The 23,063-nt window shown below is 38.9% G+C and overlaps 1 protein-coding gene across 3 annotated transcripts in view; it reads right to left on the bottom strand.

Moving 5' to 3' along the window:
* MACROD2 (mono-ADP ribosylhydrolase 2) overlaps nt 1-23,063 on the bottom strand; it is a 2,492,337-nt gene that overhangs the window by 741,774 nt on the left and 1,727,500 nt on the right. For all 3 annotated transcript variants that reach the window (XM_049869821.1, XM_049869822.1, XM_049869824.1), the window contains exon 8: nt 18,506-18,579. In XM_049869821.1, the coding sequence (XP_049725778.1) occupies nt 18,506-18,579 (74 nt within the window). The remainder of the gene's footprint in view (nt 1-18,505; nt 18,580-23,063) is intronic.

Genomic DNA, 23,063 nt, shown 5'->3' with positions numbered 1-23,063 from the left:
TATTACAATACTTGGGTTCTTCTTTCTTCCTTTCTCTTTTTTCCCATCAGCTATTCTTTTTCTCACCTCCATATCGCTCCTCTCCCACTTTCTTCTTTCCTCTTGTCTTCATTTTTTGTTTGTTTGTTTCAAATCAACCATGCTGAAGTTTGAGGAAAAAGAATAAAAGACTGACAACATATGACATTTAGGTCTAAAAAGAAACATTTATTGGTAAACTAATTTGGCCTACACTTAAAAAGTATAAAATTACCAACAGCAAGCCAAAAGAAATTTCTGTTGCTTTCCCTGTGGTTGGTATTTAATTAGCACTCCCCTATTGTCCATTGGGTCTACCATCAAGAGAATAAATCATTCACAAGCTGTTTTAGAAGTTCGTCCTGTTACCGCCACCATTTCATCAATCTTCTCATCAGCTTTGTCATTACAAATCTCAGCGATTTCTCACCTTTTCAGGAACACTACATGAATTTGACCTCAGAAAGTATTTGGCCACTGTCATCTCAGCTATTAAATGTCAGATTCAGACATCTCAAACTGTGTGTCAAGACACTGCATTCTGGCAGCAAGGAACCCATTACCTTTTTTTCCCCCTCTTAAAGCATGCTCTTCGGGCACCAGAAATTGTGTGCTGCAAGTTCATTCAGGAGTCTAGTTTTACCATGGTTGCCTTGGAAAGAATGGCTGTGGCCAGCTATATCAATTCCCAAACTTTTGATAGTTTGCACCTGCACATTATGCAAATGATGCTTGCTCATTTTTACTGGGGAAAATAGGCAGCAGGGCTAGGCAATAAGAAGATAGAGCTGAGCAAACTGCTGCATTAGCATTTTTCAGGTTTCTCTGTGAAGATGAACAAATTCTTCCGATTTTATTTTCTACTTTTATCAAGAAGAGCTACAATGAGCCTAGTTTGTTCTTGCTGAGGAGCCAGGGGAAGGCAGAGGGCCAATGGACCTTGTCTACATCGCTGTCAGGCTATTTCCAGTAAACACTCCTGGGTGACTCACCTATCCCTTCTGTACTTTTGCTCATGCATTTGGTGTTATTGGGATGTTCCTGTCTCTGCACTCCCTATCATATCACTTTCTGTTCAATGAGCATTTATTAAGTGACCAAATGGGTCAGGTAATGGAGAATAATCCCAGAGTGGGTCTACTTTGTGAAGGGAGTGACATTTGAGATGAGGCCTGAATAATAAGAAGCCAGTAGAGCAGAGAGTTTTAGGAAGAACCTTCTAGGTAGAGGGAATATTGATATGGAGAGTACCATTGGATCAAGGCAGAAGAAATCTGAATTAGACTGTAGTGAGATTGGTAAGCATTGAAAAGAGATCTCTGACGTAGTAGTCTACTTTCTTCATTAAGATAAAATAATGATTTTGATAATTGTCCTTATGAACTTAAAATCCTGAGCTTACATCTCAAATCTGCCACGTATTCACTGTTGGATCTTTGAAAACGTATTTAATATTTTCAAATCTCAGTAAAATGAGAATAATTATAACTCCTACCACATAGAATTGTTGCGATAATTAAATGAGAAGCACTTAACACCTCAACACCTGTGAGATTTACTTTATTATTATTATTATTATCACTAGCTAGTGAAAGACTAAGTTCAGATTCAATTGCTTTGAAATCCAGTTATCCTTGGCTGTTGCTCATAGGTCAAAAGATTTACTCTCATTTGTAATGGAGTAGGATGCCACATTATTTTCAAACCTCACAGTTAGATTTCTTCAATTACTAAATTACTAAATGTAACATGTAAATTACTAAATGTAATATGTAAATTTTTTGTTAATATGTAAATAGAGTTTAGATGAGTCTGTGTCTGTCACATACACACACACATTTGTTATGCACACTGAAGATGTTTTATGTTTCACTAGTGCAAGGCTCTAAGCCAATGAGTGAACCAACAGCTTAAGAGCTCACAGTTAACAACAAACAAAAATTAGTTTGGTTTGTATACAGCAGCGATGAGAAATCTGAAAGGGAAATTAGGGAAAAATTCCATTTACAATAGCATCTAAGAGAATAAAATACCGAGGAGTGAATTTAACCAGGGATGGGAAGGGATTATACAATGAAAATTATAAACCACTGCTAAGATTAAAGATTTAAACAAATAAAAAAGATGTCCCATATTCAGGTATTGGAAGACTTACTATTGTTAAAATGGTAATACTACTCTAAATGACCTATAGATTCAGTGCAATCCCAACCAAAATTCCAACAGCCTTTTTTACAAAAGTGGAAAAACCAGTCCTCAACTTTATATAGAATGGCAAGAGGCCCTGGATAGCTAAAAAAAAAAAAAAAAAAAAAGCAATGGTGAAAGAGAACAAAGTGAGAGGACTCACATTTCCTGATTTTAAAACATGCTATACAGCTACAATAATCAAAACAGCCTGTTACTGGCTTAACAATTGACACATAGACCAATGGAATACAATGGAGAGTCCAGAAATAAACTCACACATCTATAGTGAACTGATTTTGAACAAGGGTGCTAAGTCCATTCAATGGGGAAAAAGGTGTCTCCTCAATAAATGGTGTTGGGAAAATTGGATTTTCACATGTAGAACAGGATTCATGCCTCATACCACACACAAAAAGAAATTCAAAATGCATTAAGCACCTAAATCTGCAACTAGAACTATTAAATTCTTAGAAGAAAATGCAAGGACAATGCTGTTGGGCCTAGCTTTTAACAGTTGATTATCTAATAAAATAAAAAAAAAAGCACAAACGGTAAAATACAAAATGAGTAAATGGGACCTCATAAAAATGAATAACTTTTGTTAAGCAAAAGACTTTATGAAAAAAGTAAAAAGACAATCTACCAGTTGGGAGAATATCTTCAAAATCATATAACCAATAAGAATCTAATATCCAAAACAGACAGGAAACTTCTACAATTTAACAACAAAAAGAGAAATAAAATGGCCAAAGGACTTCAATAGATGTTTCACCAAAAAAAAAAAAAAAAATTTTTTTTTTTTCAAAGAGGACCTTAAAATGGTCACCAAACACATGAAAAGATGCTCAACATAATTAGCCATCAGAGAGTTGCAAATCAAAACCACGATGAGATAGCATTTCATTCCCACTAGGATAAAAAAAAAAAAAATAGCAAATGTTGGCAAGGATGTAGGGAAATTGGAATCCTTGTGCATTAATGGGGCGTATGTAAAATGGTATAGCCACTGTCGGAAACAGTGTGGCAGTTCCTCAAAAAATCAAAAATAGAGCTACTGTATGATCCTGCAATTCCACTCCTAATTATACACCCAAAAGACTTGAAAGCAGAGGCTCACACAGAGACTTGTACATCAATGTTCATTGCAGCACTATTCACAATAGCCAAAAGCTGGAAACAACCTAAATGCCCATAACCTGATGAATGGATAAACAAAATGTGGTTACATACATAACAGCGGAATACTACTTAGCCAGTAGGTGAAATGAAGTCTTGATGCATGCTACAGTATGGATGGAGCTTGATGACTTTATGCTGAGTGAAATAAGTCAATCACAAAAGAACAAATATCATATGACCTCACATATACAAAAAGACAAGATGAGATACAGCAACAGTATAGAGACTAAAGTGTATTAGTGGTTACCAGGAGTGGGAGGGAAGCAGTTAACAGTGATGGAAAAATCACATTGATGAACGGGAGGGTTTGCACAGCTGATAATTACAATTGCCGTCAATAAGTTGAACACCTGTTAAGAGTTGAATTGGCAAAACTTGTGTGATAAAAAAAAAAAAAAATTTTTTTTTTTTTTTTGTGTGATAGATATACTTAAAACAATGACAAAATACAAAGAATAGCTGCTGATGCTGCTTATGTACAACTAAAAACCTCATGGGCTTGGAGATTTAGGGCCACGGTTTCATGAGCCATCACAGTTAATTAGCCTAATAACGTGTTTAGTGCTTCTGTTCTATCCTTTAGTTCATTGCGTAGTGCCAGGGGTCTTAAAAGCTTGCAAAAAGCCATCCAAGGCTCAGCAATTGGTCTCTATTCACCTGGAGCAACAGAGGAAGAAGGAGAGTCAGGAACAGGAGAAGGATACAGAATGTGTGGTGAATTGCCTCTGTGAACAACTGCCTCCATTGCCGTAAGACCAGAAGACTTGGATAGTGCTTGGCTACCATTACTGAATATTTTGATGAAGGATTCTATAGAAGAATCCTGATCAAAAAGAAAATGCCCAACAGAAATTCAAAACCTCATGGACTTTCTGGAGCCATGGAGGGTGGATGAAACCCTGAAACTATTGCCCTGAGATAATCTTTAAACTTTAAGCCAAAAATATCCCCTGAAGTCTTGTTAAAACCAATATAATAGTTTAGCTTCACTAGTGAAGAATGTCTGCCTTGGACATTGTACTCTTTCAAGACCTATGTATACGGGATCAAATTGACAACAGCAACTCAAAAGATGAGAGAGAAAACTTAGTGGGCAGTGAGTTTATGTTAATAGGGGATGAACAACTCAGGAAAGGAGGGTGAGAATCACTGCATAACTCAAAGAATATAGTCAATGTACAGGTAGAAATTGTTGAATTGGTTTATGTTTTGCTGCGTTTATTCTCAACAACAATAATAAGATAAATAAAATTAAAAAAAAAAAAGTTACCCAAGTAAGGTAATGGGGACAGGGGCAAATTAAAATCCATTTTTGCTGTAACCACCTCAAGGAATTTTTTTTTAAGTTAGACATTTAATAAATCTAACAACACTTTCAGGGTGTATATTTACCTCCTACCACCAAGGAATACTGTTAGTCAACTACTAGAAAATGGGGAATAAATTTTCTTTTTCCTTTGCCTCTTGAACAAGAACGTGACTATTTGGGGGATTCATTTACTGCTGGCAAATGGTCATTTCCAACTTCTAGAGGAAAAAGGCTTAAACAAACTTAAGAAACATTCAAAATCCTCTGTAGACATCCAATAACTTATAAAGAAAAGAATGTTTTGATGAGTTAGTGCAAACGAGTCAGTAACATATGGATCCTATTTCCCTGGAGTTTAAATTTGCAGAGAGAAAAACTTCTTAGAAAAATGAACTTTGTAGATGTCACTGAACCCAGCGGGAAAACATATGAGATGATTACTGAACTTAATACATTCCTAAGCTGCCCTGAGCTTAGCTGAAGCACACCCAGGTCATTTGTAGCTCAATTTGGACTGTCAAACACATATCCCATCAGGCTCTAATTGTTTTCAGAGTAAAATTCTGGACAGCAGAAGATATTAACATGCTGGGTATTTTCAGCAATGAGTTTTAATATCACAGCTCATGCTCTAGTTCCTTATTGAAAGTTAATTGTGTCAGTGACAGGGAATTCTGGAAACACTGTGGGTGACACACATCTGCACATCCGTGGGATGACCAACAGGTGGTTGATGTAAGTAGGTTCCTTTGAAGGGCATCAGGGTACCATTCAGAAAATAAGCCTTTGCAGCCATGCTAAATGGTGGCCTCATGTCCAGAGAGAAAGAATTTGCTTCACCTGACTGAGCACTTTATTCTCAAAAGATTTTTAGGAACTAATAGAATTATGTAAGATTCAAGAGATAGACCTGTTGACTTCTTGTCTTCTTCTTTGTTTCCTTTAATGTGGCTAAAATAATTACTCAAATAATAATCTTTAATGATTTTTACTGACTTATTAAATACATTTCACGCCTGGAGGCATCTGAGCATACATGCAGACAACGACTATAAATGTGAATTAAAAATATATTAAAATGTTTTCTATAAGAGAGTTGAAGACTTCTACTACGTGCAGGATACCACAGAAAGCTGTGAGTAACTCTGATGCTTATTTAATGTGAGTGAAGGTTACATGTTACATGTGTTGTTGTCGCTGTTAGGTGCTGTTGAGTTGGTTGCAACTCATAGCTGCACTATATGCCAAAGAATGAAACACTGTCCAGTCCTGCACCATCCTCACAATTGTTGTTATGTTTGAGCCCATTGTTGCAATCACTGTGTCAATCCATCTTGTTGAGGGTCTTCTTTTCTGCTGACCCTATGCTTTACCAAGCATGATGTCCTTCTCCAGGGACGGATCCCTCCTGACAACGTGTCCAAAGTACATAAGACGCAGTCTCGCCATCCTTGCTTCTAAGGAGCATTCTGGTTGTACTTCCAAGACAGATTTGTTCATTCTTTTGGCAGTCCATGGTATATTCAATATTCTTTGCCAACACCGCAATTCAAAGGCGTCAGTTCTTCTTCGGTCTTCCTTATTCATTGCCCAGCTTTCACAAGCATATGATGCGATTGAAAACACCATGGCTTGGGTCAGGCACACCTGAGTCTTCAAGGTGACACCTTTGCTTTTCAACACTTTAAAGAGGTCCTTTGCAGCAGACTTGCTCAATGTAATTCATCTTTTGATCATTAAACTGGTTTATGTGCCAACCCAATTCAAAGGAGATTGTGGGACTGAAGAAACAAGTGCTTATCGATAGGAAGGCAGTGGCGAACACTCTAGTAATGTCCAGGCAATAAACCCCCCTCCCAGGCTCCTAACCCTGCTTTAGAAGGCTGACCATAAGTGAATTGAGAGGGGGTATTTTCTCAGAGTTCCCACTTCACATAACTTTTCCCACATCGACGGGAATACATATGAGCTTCTATCTTAATATGTTCTAGCTGGAAAAGATCCTGTTAGCAACTGGTCTAGTCATTCTTAAGCACTAACTGGGGAAATTTAAAAAATATCAGCCACTGTTCCTCCGAGATATTCTGATCCAGTAGGTTTGAAGTAGGACCCAAGCATCTTTTTTCATATTTTCTCCAGGTGATTTTCATCTTCTTTTACAGGTAAGGAAAACATGGTCCAGAATGGTCGTGGCATTTCCCAGAATCTCTTTATTCCCAGGCCTGTATCTCACTGAGAAGCTGAGTGATCTCTGGGTCATTAGGGGAGCACTTAAGTGTGAAAGAGGGCAAGAAAAGCAGCCCAGACCAAGGGAAGATCTGCCTGTCAGAAACAGCCAGCATTTACATTGCAAACGCAAAGTAAATGCAGTTGAGTTATCTTTATGCCAAGTCCAGGCTCTCAGGTGAGTGCGTAAAGTGGAAATTCCACACAGGCAAGATTATGCCTGAAAATCCTTTAGGAAGCCCTTATGTTGTAAACTGAAACATCATCTTCTACAAAGCCAAAAAAAAGCCAGTTTTTCACTCCAGCATTAGGAGAGATTGCAGCTCTTTATTAGGCTTTCATTGAGCAAAAGATGAAGTTTTCGGTTATACATAGAAGCAATGGCAAAGCAACAACAAAAACAACAATCTTCACTGACTAGCATCACACCCAATGCAAACAGAAGCCGGGCAGTTGCTGCCCTGCTGCAGAACCGTCTGAGGTCAGTAGCTCAGGGTTTGTCTGGAGCTCTCGCTTCCTGGCTCTGGCCCTCAACCCTGGGATCACAACCGTGAGCACTGCGTTTCCACCCTGCTGCAGAACCGTCTGAAGTCCGTAGCTCAGGGTTGGTCTGGAGCTCTCACTTCCTGGCTCTGGCCCTCAACCCTGGGATCACAACCGTGAGCACTGCATTTCCACCAGCTTTGAGTCACTTGGATTCATTATACCTTTACCATCACTTGCTGTCGAGTCAGTTTCCACTCATGTGACTCCATGTATGTGAGAGTAGAATTCTGCTTTACAGGCTCTTTCGATGGCTGATTTTTAAAAAGCGTGTCATTAGGCTTTTCTTCTGAGGGATCTCTGGGTAAACTAGAACCACCGACATTAACCGTTTGTACTACTACTCAGGTACTCCAAAGCTTTAGGCAACTGTAAATCCTCCAATATCCTTTTTTTCCATGCTTCATGCAACTGAATAGTGTCTCCTTACTAAAAGGTTGAGGGTCCCTGGTGTGGACTTAAGACACTAAAGCTAATTTCTCTTCGCCTGGGTTCCCATATGAGGGGACTTCTAAGGGGTCAATGAATAAAAATGAGTAGGTCTCAATCTGATTGAGAGGGGGCCTATTGGCAAGCTCTTCTGTTACTATAGATAAATCTTCCAACCCAGCTTTTATTCATAATGAAGCTGATGTTGATCTCCATAGGCCCACATTTTTGAAAAATCTCTGTAGTGTGTTTCCTGTTGAGTAGTCAGGAGATTAGAGAAGCAATGGCTTTGCCAGACTTACTTGTGTTTCTTACCACAGTGAGTTAGCATTGTTATCATCAAAGGAAGTCTTGTTCTTTAGGGTCATCTATCTCTTTGGCCAGATGCGACTAGAGAAATGATGACATGGCTTCAGCTCTGGCCATAGCTTCCATCTAACTCAGGGCCCTGGCTGAAAATATTGCCAATCAGCAGACGAATAATTTAATTCCACTAAAATAAGGTGTCTTTTTTTGTTGTTATTACCTTGGTTGAGCTAGATGACAGTGGCAGGACTGTTGATTTCCCCTTCAACCAGGGCAGCACGTGATTACCCCTAATTAAGGTGGAGAGCAAGGCAAAAGGTTTTTTCTACCCGTACAGGAAGAAGGAAGGCGCGTGCTTTGAGCTCAAAAATGGCTGTTAAACTGTCCTTCAGCAGGACCTCCCAGGGTCTATTTCCCCTCTGTTTTTGACGTTAACCCAACCACATTATCAGAGGGTTATTTTCTATTTATAGAAAGTCACATCATTTGGAATATCAACACATTTAATTTCATAAGGAGCTTCAAATGTTGGCTATTTTGAAACAACAATATAATCCAGATCATTTACAGAAAGGCAATATGGTCGGCTCTCCTTCTGTGTTAAATGGGCCAAGATTGTTGACTCTAAATATACACCACTTGGGGGCTTGGGATCATCGTCAAGGCATCTAGACAGCCTGTGCAAATGGTGACCCAAGGAGCCTGGAGAATCAGAGAGAGCAAAGCTTTCTATTAGTTTGATTGTGCTGATTACATGGGCAAAGACATGGTGTTGGCTGCATCAGTGGCACTGAACCAGGAGACAAACAATAATGTACTGAATCCTGCAGCTGGAAGAGACATGTCTCTTCCATCTTACAGACGAGGAAACCAAGTTTAGAAAGATAGAGTTAACTGCACAAAGCTATATGGCGACTGGAAGAAACTGATTAGAACACAGGCTTTCTGATTATTCATCCAATGTTCTTATATGAAGCTTCCTCTTTAGGATAATAATAACCAATTGTGGGTATATGAATTGTACTCTACCTTACCTCCCACCTCCCTTCCAGGAGCCAAAACTCTCATTCTGGCTCCATGGAAGAGAAGTTGAGCTACTGTTGCATTTTGGTCTATTTTATACTGTGTTGTAGGCTTGTAAGCTCTCATAATCTCATGGGGCCTCTAAACCAAATCTTGCAAAGGGATCTACCTTCTTTCAAACATACCAATCCCAGCCTTAGGAACATACTGGCCATGTCATCTTAGCAAACCTCTCCTTGCCTTTTTAAGACCCGGACACAAATATTAATTGTAAAGAATCTCTACTGCATATTCCCATGCTACTCCTTGGTCTCTACCCAGTGCTGGCTTCCATGAATATTACATATTTCCTACCTCCACTTTGCAGTGAAGATGGAGGAAGATACAGCCATCAGAAAATAAATAAATAGGTAATAGGTAAGTAAGTAAATATGTATGCACCTTTTGACTTGTCCCCTGTATGAAGGTTATGTACTGAAAGAATATTTTTTTTTAAGTGCTCTTAATTCTCTTAACTATTTAGGAAAATAACTCTCAAATATCCTTCTACATTTGAAGGATATGGAATACTCATAACAAAAGTAGTGGTTCCATATAGAAAGTGTTCTCTGAAAGGAGAAGATTGGACTATTTAAAATATTTAGCTGTGAAAGAAAAAAAAAAAAACCTCCAGGTGCTTCTCATCCCTGCCATTTTCTTAGCTGAGAATTATTACCTTGTAATTGTTAAAATAAAGCTAAGAATGGGTGGTCATTCCATTTTACTAAAATATACCACATTTTCCTTCAGTTTTGAATCTCCACCTGAGCTAATACAGTGGATTAGTATGACTCTACCAAGTGCACAATAATCTGTGATATCTTCAGCAAGTTACATACCTAAAGCAGAACATCCCAGATGTCAGGGAATACAGCAGCTGACAGTGATTTTGTCCCATAACTCAGCTTCATCACAAAAGCGGGTCCTAATGTTTCTTTCCCAACTCCATTTGCAAAGAAACCCCAGGAAAAGACCTTAACTGACCTATTTTGGGTTCCACGCCGAACTACATGAATGGTTAAGTTTGGGTAACTTGTCCAATCCTAATCACCACTAGCCACAGAAGTAAGATCATACTGGAATCTGGGAGTGCCCAGAGAGTAGGCCTTAAGAATTTCCTTTTCTTTGAGCTTTAATTGCCACATATTTAGTATTAAGAGAAGTTATTAAATACCTGCCTTGCTGAGAGTTTTGTGAAAATGTAATATCATGTGTTATAGGTCCAAGGGCAGGTCACGGGATACATCAGAAACCAGATCAATACTGGTTCCTCTTCCATTTTTAGCTCTTGCATATACCTACCCTACATCTCCTAGAACTCTTTCTAGAAGCTTTAGACCTAGTAACAGTATATATGAATTCCCCACACCCATTTACACATAATTAGTCCAACTCTAGACAAGTATTCTTTTCAAGGTATCTCTACACTTCCACAGTACATTCTCTGTTTATCTAAAAGTAATGGAAGAATAATGGACACCTTGCTTGGTTAAGGAGGGCTGGCAGAGGAGGACATGTATAAGCATCGAAGTCAACAAGCTACCCCAAGCTACATGAGACTGTAGATTGGTGTCTCTAGAGCATATTCAATTAGTCAGATATTCCCTCTTAGGAGAAAAAAAAAAAAATTAGACTTTGAAAAGCTGCCCACAGAGAGTACCAGTTGGGGAAATAGCCCTCTGACAACCTTAACTCAATAACTAAAAGTATCTGGTTGAAGCCTTCCTCATCCTAGGCACACTGGCTAACTGAAATGTGCTCACCAAACGCAGTAGCAAAAAAATTATATTACCCCATGCACTGTGGTTCTTACTAATGGAAAACGGTGCTATGGAGCATGGAGGCAGCATCAAGGGGCTTTGATCTCAGGGCCCAAGACCTCAGGTGTGCTTGCTGTGAGTAGATCCTGGCGCAGTGTGGGTCTGGAGGGGTATGTAGAGTTACCCACTTGGGAAGCTTTAATGTAGGGCAGTCTATGGTGACACCAAGCACGTGAACACTCCCATCAAGAAGGCCAGGAGCTTCCTTGGGGCTTGGCTTTCATCCTTAGGGAGTGAATTTAGACTCAAAAGATAAAACAGATAAAGCCCACTTCTGACCACCAATGTCACAAATCAGCCTGGAGTGAGAAGGCAGTATGTGTGTCTGTGTGTATGTGTATGTGTGTGAGAGAGAGAGAGACAGAACACATAAAATGTTTCTAAGTCGTTGGGGCACTTGAAGAACAAAAAGCAGCATGGCATATGTGCAAAGTCTGGGAATAATTTTCTTCAGTTATGTCACAGCTGATTATCATCATTGTTTCCACCTGAAGAACATGTTTGGGCTAGTCAAAGGATACATTTTTATAGAGCATATAGGATGATTATTGTTATTACCATAACCACATTCTTGCACAGAATGTGAATATTTCAAAGATGGAATTTATTTTTTCAAACCCATATTTAAATCTTTATATTGCACCAAAAACTAAGGTCTCCGTAGATACTCAAATGATATTTATGGGCATTAAAAAAAAAAAAAGAAAACATCCCCTAGCGAGAACACTGAGCACTTCATTGGCTCCTTCTAGGACTCCGAACGTTCACCACACCCCGGTGTTGGGTACAGTTGAAGGATGGTGTGTTATGCTTTTTGCATTTCTGCAAATACTTGCCCACAGGAATTGGAGCTTGGCGGGAAGGATATAATTTTTCCATCAAAAATGTACGCATCATTTCATGTTTCATTTAAACCCTCTTTTTAAGAAACACAAAGATCCTAAGGCATTTCATGTCACTGACATAAGGCAGTCCCCACGCTGATTTTTTTTTCTTTTTGGTAATCCGTAATGTGATTCTGAAATAAAAGCGACAAACAATTTTTAACACTACATATGTTCAAAGTCCTCTGCAAAGAAGGGGAAAAAATAGTCCTGGCACCAGAAGCTAAAGTGCAACGGTTCCTTTGTGACTGGTAATCAGGGAACAAGTAGCCATGTCCCTGACCTTGTCAAGTTAGCACTGAAGGCGGCATTCTAAACTGTTCAAGAGGCTGAATGTACATTTATTCAATGGATTCCCAATTCCATTTTCTGGGATAGAGGAATCTAGTCAGCTTTTTCAGCACTTTGTGAATTGTGTGTCTGCAAGTTGGAAGGCAGGGGGAGGAGTGGGGTGATAGTGCTAACTGCTTCCACATAGTTCAAACCAACTTTTTTTTTTTTTAAGCTCCAAAGGACACCAGTGAAGAACTCAATACCAGTTTTGTTCTCAGGCTATCCCCAGCCGACCTTGATGTCTAGACCATGCTGGGTAAGGTCTGGGTCCTTAGCTAGCAACAAGCCCAGAGCTAGGTACCCGTGGCAGAGCAATGCTACCATATATGCTGCTGCCTCTGCAGGAGCTCCGCTTAACCTTTGGTGATCCAATTCCTTTTTGCTTTGAATTTTTTGTTGATATCGTGTGTTCTAAGTATGCTGAATCACGGAGTATGTTTGAATTTTTGGTAGGTAGTATGTTTTTTTTTTTTTTTTCTTGTCCCCTCCCACAAGCCTACCCTGGGCATTCAGTGGTACATATTAAGTACCACTAAGTAGACCCCAGAGTCCTCACCAGGGCCTATTGGTACCTATGTGTAGCAGATAAAATTTTTCAAAATTTTACCAAACATTCAGACACCTCATACAATACCCTGTAAAAACAGTAATTTGCAGCACATACCCCTTTTCTTGGTTTCAAAGAGCCATAAGGGCCCCTGCCGTGTGGTAGCACATATTGTCAGTGGTCCAGCAGCTTCCCAATAAATTCCAGAGGCTGAAAAATTTCATGGTTACTATGTGTACTACCAGGCATGAAAGGGTTAAAGTGACAACTAGCAATACCACAGGTGTCTTGTTTCCTTCCAAAGGCACAGAATAAACAATTTAAATGACAAGTAGATGATATTTAACATTTTGAACAACAATCTGTGCTAAAAGCACAGTTTAAAAACAAAACAAAACAAAAAAAGGTATGTTAGGGAAGAGCCCCAAATCTATATGCAATGTGAGAAAACTTTGACATTCCTCCTACGTAGAAGAAAGCTGATTTGGGTTTTCCAAGTGTAGCTCTTGGAATCCTCCCTGCCCATGATTTCCACAGCACTCACTAAAGGCCCTCAAAGATGAACCGAAGGCCCATCTCACTGAGCGCTCCCCCCATTGAGTGGGGTTGGTATTGGGGGAAAAAATTCCAGAAACACCATTACCAACAGTTTGCTGAGACGCAGCTGAGGCCCAGCCTCAGGTGAGACATGGCCTCCACTCTGGATGGTTGCACCTGGCCACAGCTTTAGAGTTTCCCAGAATGCTACGCATCTGTCCATTAATGCTGCTGTGTAATTTGGTGGGGGTGAGGGGCCCTCCACTACCAAGTGGTCAGGTTTGCTTCAAACTACAACTAAGCCCAGGATTGGTACTTCAAGGTTTCTTTTTAAGTTGAAAAGATTCCTGGAAATCCGCTGATCTTCCAGTTCAGAATCTTCCTCCCAAATCTTTTACCCACTGACTTAGATGACTTCCAGGAAGACTTAACACTGCTGTGTGCTGCAGGCTGCTTACTTGTACCTTTGGGGTATTTGAAAATACTAAACATGACTTCTACAAACTGAGAAATATCTCACAATATCAGCCTATTTGTAGCTTTTAGGGGTGAGAGGCACCCTTCACTACTTCTGATTTCTATGGAAAAAAAAAAATTAGAAGTATGTACATTGCCCCAGAGACCAATAGCCAAAAGCCATGTTAATCTCTCAGGTAGAATATAGGACAGGCACTGTGAAACCATTTCTTTGTCTAACTTCCTCATATGAAAGGGGTGTCTCGGAGGAGCCAAGTGGGGAAATCAGTATTTCACAAGGAATGGTATTTTTAGACCGCATGCAAAATAAGGAATGCATGAAACTGAGGATGTTAACACAATGCAGAGCAGCCTCCCTCCCCAAGTTAGGCGTTGGGCAGCTGCATTTCCACTGCTTATTTCCATAACAGCTTCTTATTTTGCTCACTTGTCTCTGTAATAAAGTCACTACTTGAGAAAAATGAGGCACTTATGGAAAGGTTACCATGCTACATGCTGTCAATTTTTTTATAACCAACTCTGACATGTTTTCTCTGGGTTTTCCGAACTCAGTAATGTTACTACCTAACTTAGCTGAGAATGCCAGTGATAATTTTCATGTTTGATCCCTGGGTCTGTCCTCCATGTCCCTTATGTCTTCATTCTCGATTTCCATTTCTTTGTATTTTTGTCCTGTATTGTGGGATAATTCATCTATCTGGTCTTCTCATGGCAATAATCTGGCTCTGAGTAGTGAATTTTCTTTTTAGTTTTATTGTGGTAAATATATCATAAAATTCACCATTTTAACCTTATTTGGAGTATACAATTCAGTGACATTAACTACATTCACAGTGTTGCATAAGCATTATCATTAAAACTTTCTATCACCCCAAACAGAAACTCAGTACCCCTTAGCAGTAACTTGTCATTCCTCCCTCCCACCAGCACCTGGTAAACCCGAATCTACTTCTGTCTCTATGCATTTACCTGTTCTGTATGTTTCATATAAGTGGGATGATACGGTATTTGTTCTTTTGTATCTGCCTGATTTTACTCAGCACAATGTTTTCAAGGTTCATCACATTATAGCATGTATCAGAACTTGACTGGTTTTTCAATAATTCAATCCAGAAATCAATGTTTATTTTTTTCTAGTTCTAGAAAGTCCTTTTTGCGGCCCAACTGTACCTTTTTAAGAATTTTCCTTGATTTTTCTGTTAAAGTGCTGCTCCATCTCTTCGACTAAAGCCCCTTCAATCTCCAGAGTCAACTGTCCTGTTTACCAGGGCCTCCTCCCTCAGGTTACTAAGTCTCCTTAAATATGTGCTGGTGACAGCACCCTCACAGTTCAGGCTGTGGGCAAATTAAACAAGTGGATGGACAATAAAAGAACATGTTTGTTCCTAGTCTTATCACTGGGTTCCAATACTCCAATCAGATAGATTTGTCTAGATGTCAAAGTTCCCAGGCACACAGGCATCTCTCCTTTGCAGAAGCGTTTCAGAGGCAGTGCTTGAGTGTGTCATTCCCTGTCATGTGGTAGATGATATTTCAGATGGTGGAACGTCTATCAGCATAGGTTTCTGAGTAACCTAGAGTCCTCTGCTGACTCACTATATACAAGTAGTGTGAGCAATAAATAAAACTTGGCTGCCACAGAAGTTTGGAGGTCATTCAAAACTGCAACATAAGCTAGCCTAGCCTAACCGAAGCAACCACCAAGTGCTGTTGGTTCTACTGTCAACATAAATTCCATACCTGACAATCTCTTACCTCCTTTCCATCATCACTCTATTCCAAAGCACCCTCATCTAATGTCTCCATTTACTGCAGGGTTTTTTAATCCATCCTCGCTTTTCTATTCTGATACCTCTGAATACTATTTTCCAAAGAGCAGCCAGACTGTCACATAACAGGTGAACCACTTTGTGTCCCTCTTTTGCCCAAAACCCCCAACAAATTCCCATTAAACTTAGAATATAATTCAAAGTCTTGCCATGAACCATAATGTCCTATGATCTGAACCCTGCCTATTTCTCCAAATCTGTCTCCAGTCATTCTTTCTTCTCTCTGCTCCAACCACACTGGCTAGCTTAACATTGCTTGGAAGCAGTACGTTCATTCTTTTCTAAGGGTTTTTCCTTTGCTGTTTCTTTTTGTGGAATGTTCTCCTTCAAGATCTCTTTGTTGCTTCGCTTGCTCTCTCCCATTCTGTAAGTCTCTTTTCTAAGAATACATCCTCAGAGCGATCTCTACCTTATCTAAAATTGCATCCCCAATAACTCACTATCCAATTACTCTTATTTATTTTGTAAAGCACTCTTTGAACTACCTTATTTTTCTACCCCTTATTTGGTTTTTTTTTTATTTGGTTAATTTATGTTTCTCTCTCTTCCTAGACTATGAACATCATAAGGCAAGGATTTTGTTTTTCATCATTCTTTCCCTAGTATCTAGACAACTCTCTGCCACTTAGTGGCATTCAATAAATATTTATTAAGTCAGCGAATTAATGAATAAATACCTTAAACAATCAAGATATCAAAACAATGTTGCAATGAAAAGAAACCTGAATGAGAAGCAATACTCCTTTTTTCATAAGTCCTTAACTATTTTTTAAGCAGAGCAAACCACAAAATCAAAGTATTGCTAGGTAACCAATTTGTATAGCTCTTATGATTTATGCATTAGGTAAAACCTGACTTGTTCAAATTAGCTTGTTTAAATTAACCAAGTGCATATTTAAATAAGAAGTCTTTTAAAAGAAATTCAGCACCAGATATGTTGACATTTACAATGGCAATAACTAAGTTGTATTTCTCAACCCATTATCAAAACTGCTACAACAGACACAAGGAATAAGCAAGAAAAAGATATTAACTTAAAGACAGTGTAGGCAAGTGAGGAAACTGGAGCAAAAATCACTAGGTAGGAAACACTAGGCTAAGGCATTTCAATGAAAAATAACCTTCTGAACAGTTTAACTAGAGAGAATCCATCAGTAGGAATCATCGCTGAGCTGTACATGCAGCCGACACCTTTAGTCTTCATTATCATCACCTTGATGTTATGTGTTTATGTGAATTTCCCTCACATGCCAAGATGACACATCTAAACTCCCATTAGTAAGGCATATTCTTTGATTATTATTCTAGTGGAAATGATGGCTTTGTAGTTATCAACTTGCTTAGCAATCAGCTTCCACTCATAGAACATTCTATACCTTTGCAAAGTAGATGGTCCAGGAGAGAAGAATTTACTATGGCCAAGAGACATATTGAAGGTAACCAGCTTTCACAAGGATTGAGCTTCTCACTTGGTCTCACTGGCATTACAAAAAGGAGTGGCCATGAGATGCTTAGCTCTGTGACTGCAGTCTTAAGTATGTCACTTAGCCTTGCAATGCTGGGTGAGAATGAGAATAATAATATGTCTCCTAAGTACTGTATAAGGTTGTTGTGAAGATAAAGTAATACATGTTAGAGACTTTTGAAAAGTGGCTATTTTAGTTTAGTTTTTTTTTTTTTTAATTCTGCTACTTAGATGTGATTCAAGATATCTCATAAATCAAAGTCCTTATTTTTATACCTTTCAAAGGAAGAGAGAAAGAAAGAGCGAGCACCAAAATGGATGTTTGACTATGTGATCTTTATGTCTACTTGAGATTAACACTGTTCTTAACTGTTTTAGAAATGTTGAAACTAATTTACAAAAACAATGCTGATATTTCTTTAAACACACAAAGGCATCAGGAAATATCTCTCATTAGGAGACTCCAACATCTACTTCCATTTCCAAACATTCCACAATAATCCATTTCCTGCCTAAGGAGAAAGTTAAACTCATGGTCTACCAGAAAATGGAACATAATTCTTATAGCACTCATGTGAATATCTGAGGAGAAAAACAAACTCAGAAGGAAAATGCACAGGATTGTGCATTGTATGAAACCTATTTGCTGTTTAACATCTAAATTGCCAAACCTCTGAAATCGAAGGCTGGTGTCTCTAGTTATTGTCTCACTTTTTTTTATTTGAGTAATTCTTCAGTGCATCACTAAACGTATCCCAAAGATCTTGCTAAATAAGCAGAATAGAAAGCATTATGGATACTCTGAGGGAAGCATTTAGTTTCATAAAAAATCTTGGTCATGACGACTTAGCTATCAATAATGCAAGCCTACTCCAATCTCACACTCGTAAGCCACTTTAGGAAATTTTGTCTATTTAGCACTTCAGGAAGGTTCTGTATAGATACCAAATAGATACCAAAACATTATAAACATATAACAGGAACCAAAGAGAACTTAACTCTTGAAGGAAAACAGCACAGGATGATACCTTATTATTAATCTTAATGAAATCTACCCTGTTTTCACTTCCTATACAACCCACAGTACCTAGAGAAGTACAGATGAATTTGATTACTTCACCCATCTTCACAGGCAAAACTGACTGATCAATAAAATCCTGGCAGTCAACTAATTACAGGAAAGTATGTCATCAACCATGTGATAAGAAATGAAGTAGGGTCAAGTCTACAAGCTTCGGCTCAATGACGAGGTCTATTTGATAATCATGTAATTGATCTGCTTTTTGAAATTGAGGATCAAATTGCACCATCTTGAATGTTCTCTATGACCTGATTGTGTTGTTCTCCCTACCTCGTGGTGATTCTTGGCCAGCCATTCCTTGATAGTGCCGAGGGCAATGACTGCAGCAGGCTCATTTGGGAAGCCTAAGTGAAGAACAGAATAAAGTAAATGAACAACAACAAAAAAGACAAAGGTGATAGAGAGATCAATCATGCCATAATACTGGAGTCTTGTCATTTACACAGTATTCAGTCCAACCAATAAGAATTGAGTAAGGCAGGCCTCACTGGATTCACACAGATGTGAAACCTGTGATCCTGTACACAAGGATTGAGATGACTGGCCCCACACTAGTCTACAGGTAAAAACAACAAAGGACTTAATTGTCTCTTCAACTCAACATTATCAACTAAATATACAAGTATATATATGTACTACAAAGCTATATACTACAAAGCTTACAAAGCACTTCCATATAATTTTCTTATAAGAGGTACTAAGTTATTACCCTCAGTTTGCAAATCAAGGAAATACAGCTCAGAGAAAGCAAACACTTGGCTCAAGGTCACAAGGTCAGCAATACTCCATAAATGACCTGTCACATGACAGGGAAAGTTACTTGCCAAATAGTCATACCACTGAATGTTATCAGAATTCAAAGGAGGTAATGTCTGTTCTAATTTTAGCCATCAAAAATGATATTTGGTGGCACAACCACTTTGGAAATCGATGTGGCACTTCCTTGAACAACTAGAAATAGAACTACCATAGGATCTAGCAATCCCACTCCTTGGAATACATCCTAGATAATTAAGAGCCTTTACACGAACAGATATATGCACACCCATGTTCATTGCAGCACTGTTTACAGCAGCAAAAAGATGGAAGCAACCAAGGTGCCCATCAACGGATGAATGGATAAATGAATTATAGTACATTCACACAATGGAATACTATGCATTGATAAAGAACAATGATGAATCCATGAAACTTTTCATAAGATGGAGGAATCTGGAAGATATTACGCTGAGTGAAATTAGTCAGTTGCAAAAGGACAAATTTTGTATAAGACCACTATTATAGAACTTGAGAAATAGTTTAAACAGAGAAGAAAATATTCTTTGACGGTTATGAGAGGGGGGAAGAAGGGAGGGAAAGAGAGGGGTTTTCACTAATTAGATAATAGGTAAGTTTTATTTTAGGTGAAGGGAAAGACAACACACTATACCGGCAAGGTCAGCACAACTGGACTAAACCAAAAGCAGTTTCCTGAATAAACTGAATGCTTTGAAGGCCAGTGCAGCAGGGGTAGGGGCTTGGGGACCATGGTTTCAGGGGACATCTAAGTCAATTGGCATAAGAAAATCTATTAACAAAACATTCTGCATCCCACATTGGAGAGTGGCACCTGGGGTCTTAAACGCTAGCAAGCAGCCATCTAAGATGTATCAACTGATCTCAACCCAGCTGGAGCAAGGAAGAATGAAGAACACCAAAGGCACAAGGTAATTATGAGCCCAAGACACAGGAAGGACCGTATAAACCAGAGGCTATATCAGCCTGGACCAGAAGAACTAGATGGTGCTCGGCCACAACTGATGACTGCCTTGAAAGGGAACACAACAGAGAAGCCCTGAGGGAGCAAGAGAACAGTGGGATGCAGACCCTAAATTCTCATAAAAAGGCCAGACTTAATGGTTAGACTGATACTGAAAGGACCCCAGAGGTCATGGTCCCTGGACCTTCTTTTAGCCCAAGACAGGAACCATACCTAAAGCCAACTCTTCAGACAGGAATTGGACTGGACTATGGGATGGAAAATGACACTGGTGAAGAGTGAGCTTCTTGGATCAAGTAGACACATGAGACTATGTTGGCATCACCTATCTGGAGGGGAGATGAGAGGGCAGAGGGAGCCAGAAGCTGGCCAAATGGGCATGAGGAGAGAGAGTGGAGGGAAGGATTGTGCTGTCTCATTAAAAACAAAACAAAACAAAACAAACCCACTGCCGTTGAGTTGATTCCAACTCATAGTGACCATATAGGACAGAGTAGAACTTCCCCATAGAGTTTCCAAGAAGCACCTGGCAGATTTGAACTGCCATCCTCTTGGTTAGCAGCTGTAGCACTTAACCATTACGCCACCAGGGTTTCTGCTGTCTCATTAGGGGGAGAGAAATTAGGAGTATATAGCAAGGTGTATATAAATTTTTGTATGAGATGCTGACTTGATTTGTAAGCTTTCACTTAAAACACAATAAAAATGAATTAAAAAAATGATGTTTGGAATTAAGTCAAAATGGCTTGGCCTGATTTTGTAGTATGGGTTTACTTTTAGAAATGCAGCAAGAATGACAGACATATGCTATGTCCCAGCAAGCATGAGCACACATACTCGGAGTTACTAAAACACACTTAAAATATCGTTTTAGCTTATACAAATCTAGCACATTCCAGAACCTGTAGAATTATCAGATATTCTGCCAAAAAAGATAAAAATATGTGAAGGAATAACCTATAAATTATATATTTATGGGGCTGAAAGAAGAAATGGGAGTGACTATTCTATTGGAACTACTCTTTTGAAGCTCATCAGTGGGTTTCTAATCACCAAATTCCATAGCCTTTCAATTTGTATTCACCCTTCCTGGTATTAGATGTGCTCGACGAATTTTTCAAGTTTCAATATCTTTTCACCTCGTGAATTTTTCTTTCTTTCTTTTATTTATTTTTTAAGATATTTTAAAGTATAGAAGTCAGTGGTTTTTAGTATCTTCACAAAGTTGTGCAACCATCACCCCTCAGTCCAGAATATTTTCATTATCCTAAAAAGAAACCCCTTTCTCATTAACATTCACTCCCCATTTCTACCTCTCCCTAGCCCTTAGCAAATACTAATCTAATTTCTGTCTGTATGGATGTGCTGAATTCTCCTCCTAGATTTTTCAACACTAACTTCTTTAATGTCTCCTTCTAACTGTTTGACCAATTATTCCCAGGCTTATTTTTCTAGAAGTGTCCGTTAAATATATGTCATCCCCAATATCCTAAACTCAGCCCTCTTCTTTCTCTATAGTCTCCATTTCGGCCAACTCCAGCATCATCTACTAGCATGTCTATAAAGATGTCTCCCAGTCAGGGAGGCTCCAGTGACTTCCTCTGCATAGGTGCAAAAAGAGAGAACCAGTTGCCATCAAGCTGTTTCCAATTCATGGCGACATCGTATGTGCCACGGTATAACTGTGCTGCATTATCTTTCCATGGCTGATCTCCCAGAAGTAGAAGGCCAGTCTTTCTGAGGCACCTGTGGGAATATTAGAACCCCAACCTTCCAGTTAGCAGCCAAGGGCATTAACAATTTGCACTGCTGAGGGACCCCAAAAGGAATGAAGTATTGCTGAAATTGAGAGATCTGAGATTTAAAAGACCCAGTTGTACCAGAGGGCAAACACAGTCCAGTAGCTCACACTGTTGGTGCAGATCTCAGTAGACTTTCAGACAAAGAATGCTGACAGAACAGAAACAAAAGGAGGAGGTGTTTGTCCCATTACCAAGAACAAATGTTGGTTTCTGATTAGATTTCTACAGGCTTTGATAGAGGGAGCATTATGAAAGGGGACAAAACAAAGCCAGGGTAAGCTTCATTTGTCTTTATTTATAGACCAGAGAGAATCACTGTGGCATGAAAAATATACAAGAATTCTTGAGGTTTTATAAATTCATCTATGATTGCTTCAAATGTTGATTTGTTTTCATTGTTTAATCCCATTTATTTTCTTTGAATGCATGCTGCAAAATGTAAAACTCTTAAAATTGGAAAAAAAATCTGTTAATTAATATATCAGTTAATTACTTAAACAAATTATTATTGAACCAGGAAAGAGTAGAAATACAGACACTTCTAATGAGCCCCTGTCCTCTGAAAGCCCAAAGTCTTCATTTTGGAAAACGATATGACGCTTCCTTAGAAAGCTAAAAATAGAAATACCATATGATCCAGCAATCGCACTCTTAGGAATGTATTCTAGAGAAATACGAGCTGTCACACGAATAGACACATGCACACCCATGTTAGTTGCAACACTGTTCACAATAGCAAAAAGATGGAAATAACCTAGAAGCCCTTCAACAGATGAATGGATAAACAAACTGTGGTATATACACACAATGGAGTATTATGCAACGGTAAAGAACAATGATTAATCTGTGAAACATCTCATAACGTGGATGAATCTGGAGGACATTATGCTGAGTGAAATAAGTCAATCACAAAAGGACAAATATTGTATGAGACCCCTACTGTAAAAACTCATTAAAACATTTACATACAAAAAGACACAATCTTTGATGGTTACTAGGGAGGGGAGGGGTGGGGATGGAAAAGCTATTAAGAGATAAGTGGAAACTTTGGTGAAGGGTAAGATAGTACACAATTTATTGGGGAAGCCAGCACAAACCGTACAAGGCAAGGTCATGGTTGCTCCATACCAAGCTCCCTGAAGGACCGAATTGCTGGGCTGAGGTCTATGGGGACCATGATCTCAGGGAATAGCTAGCTCAATTCACATAACACAATTTATAAAGAATATGTTCTACATCATACTTTGGTGATTAGTGTCTGGGGTCT

Source organism: Elephas maximus, chromosome 25, assembly GCF_024166365.1.
Source record: "Elephas maximus indicus isolate mEleMax1 chromosome 25, mEleMax1 primary haplotype, whole genome shotgun sequence".
NCBI lineage: Eukaryota > Metazoa > Chordata > Mammalia > Proboscidea > Elephantidae > Elephas > Elephas maximus.
Note: the sequence above shows the minus strand (reverse complement) of the source record. Positions and strands in the feature narration are given on the sequence as shown.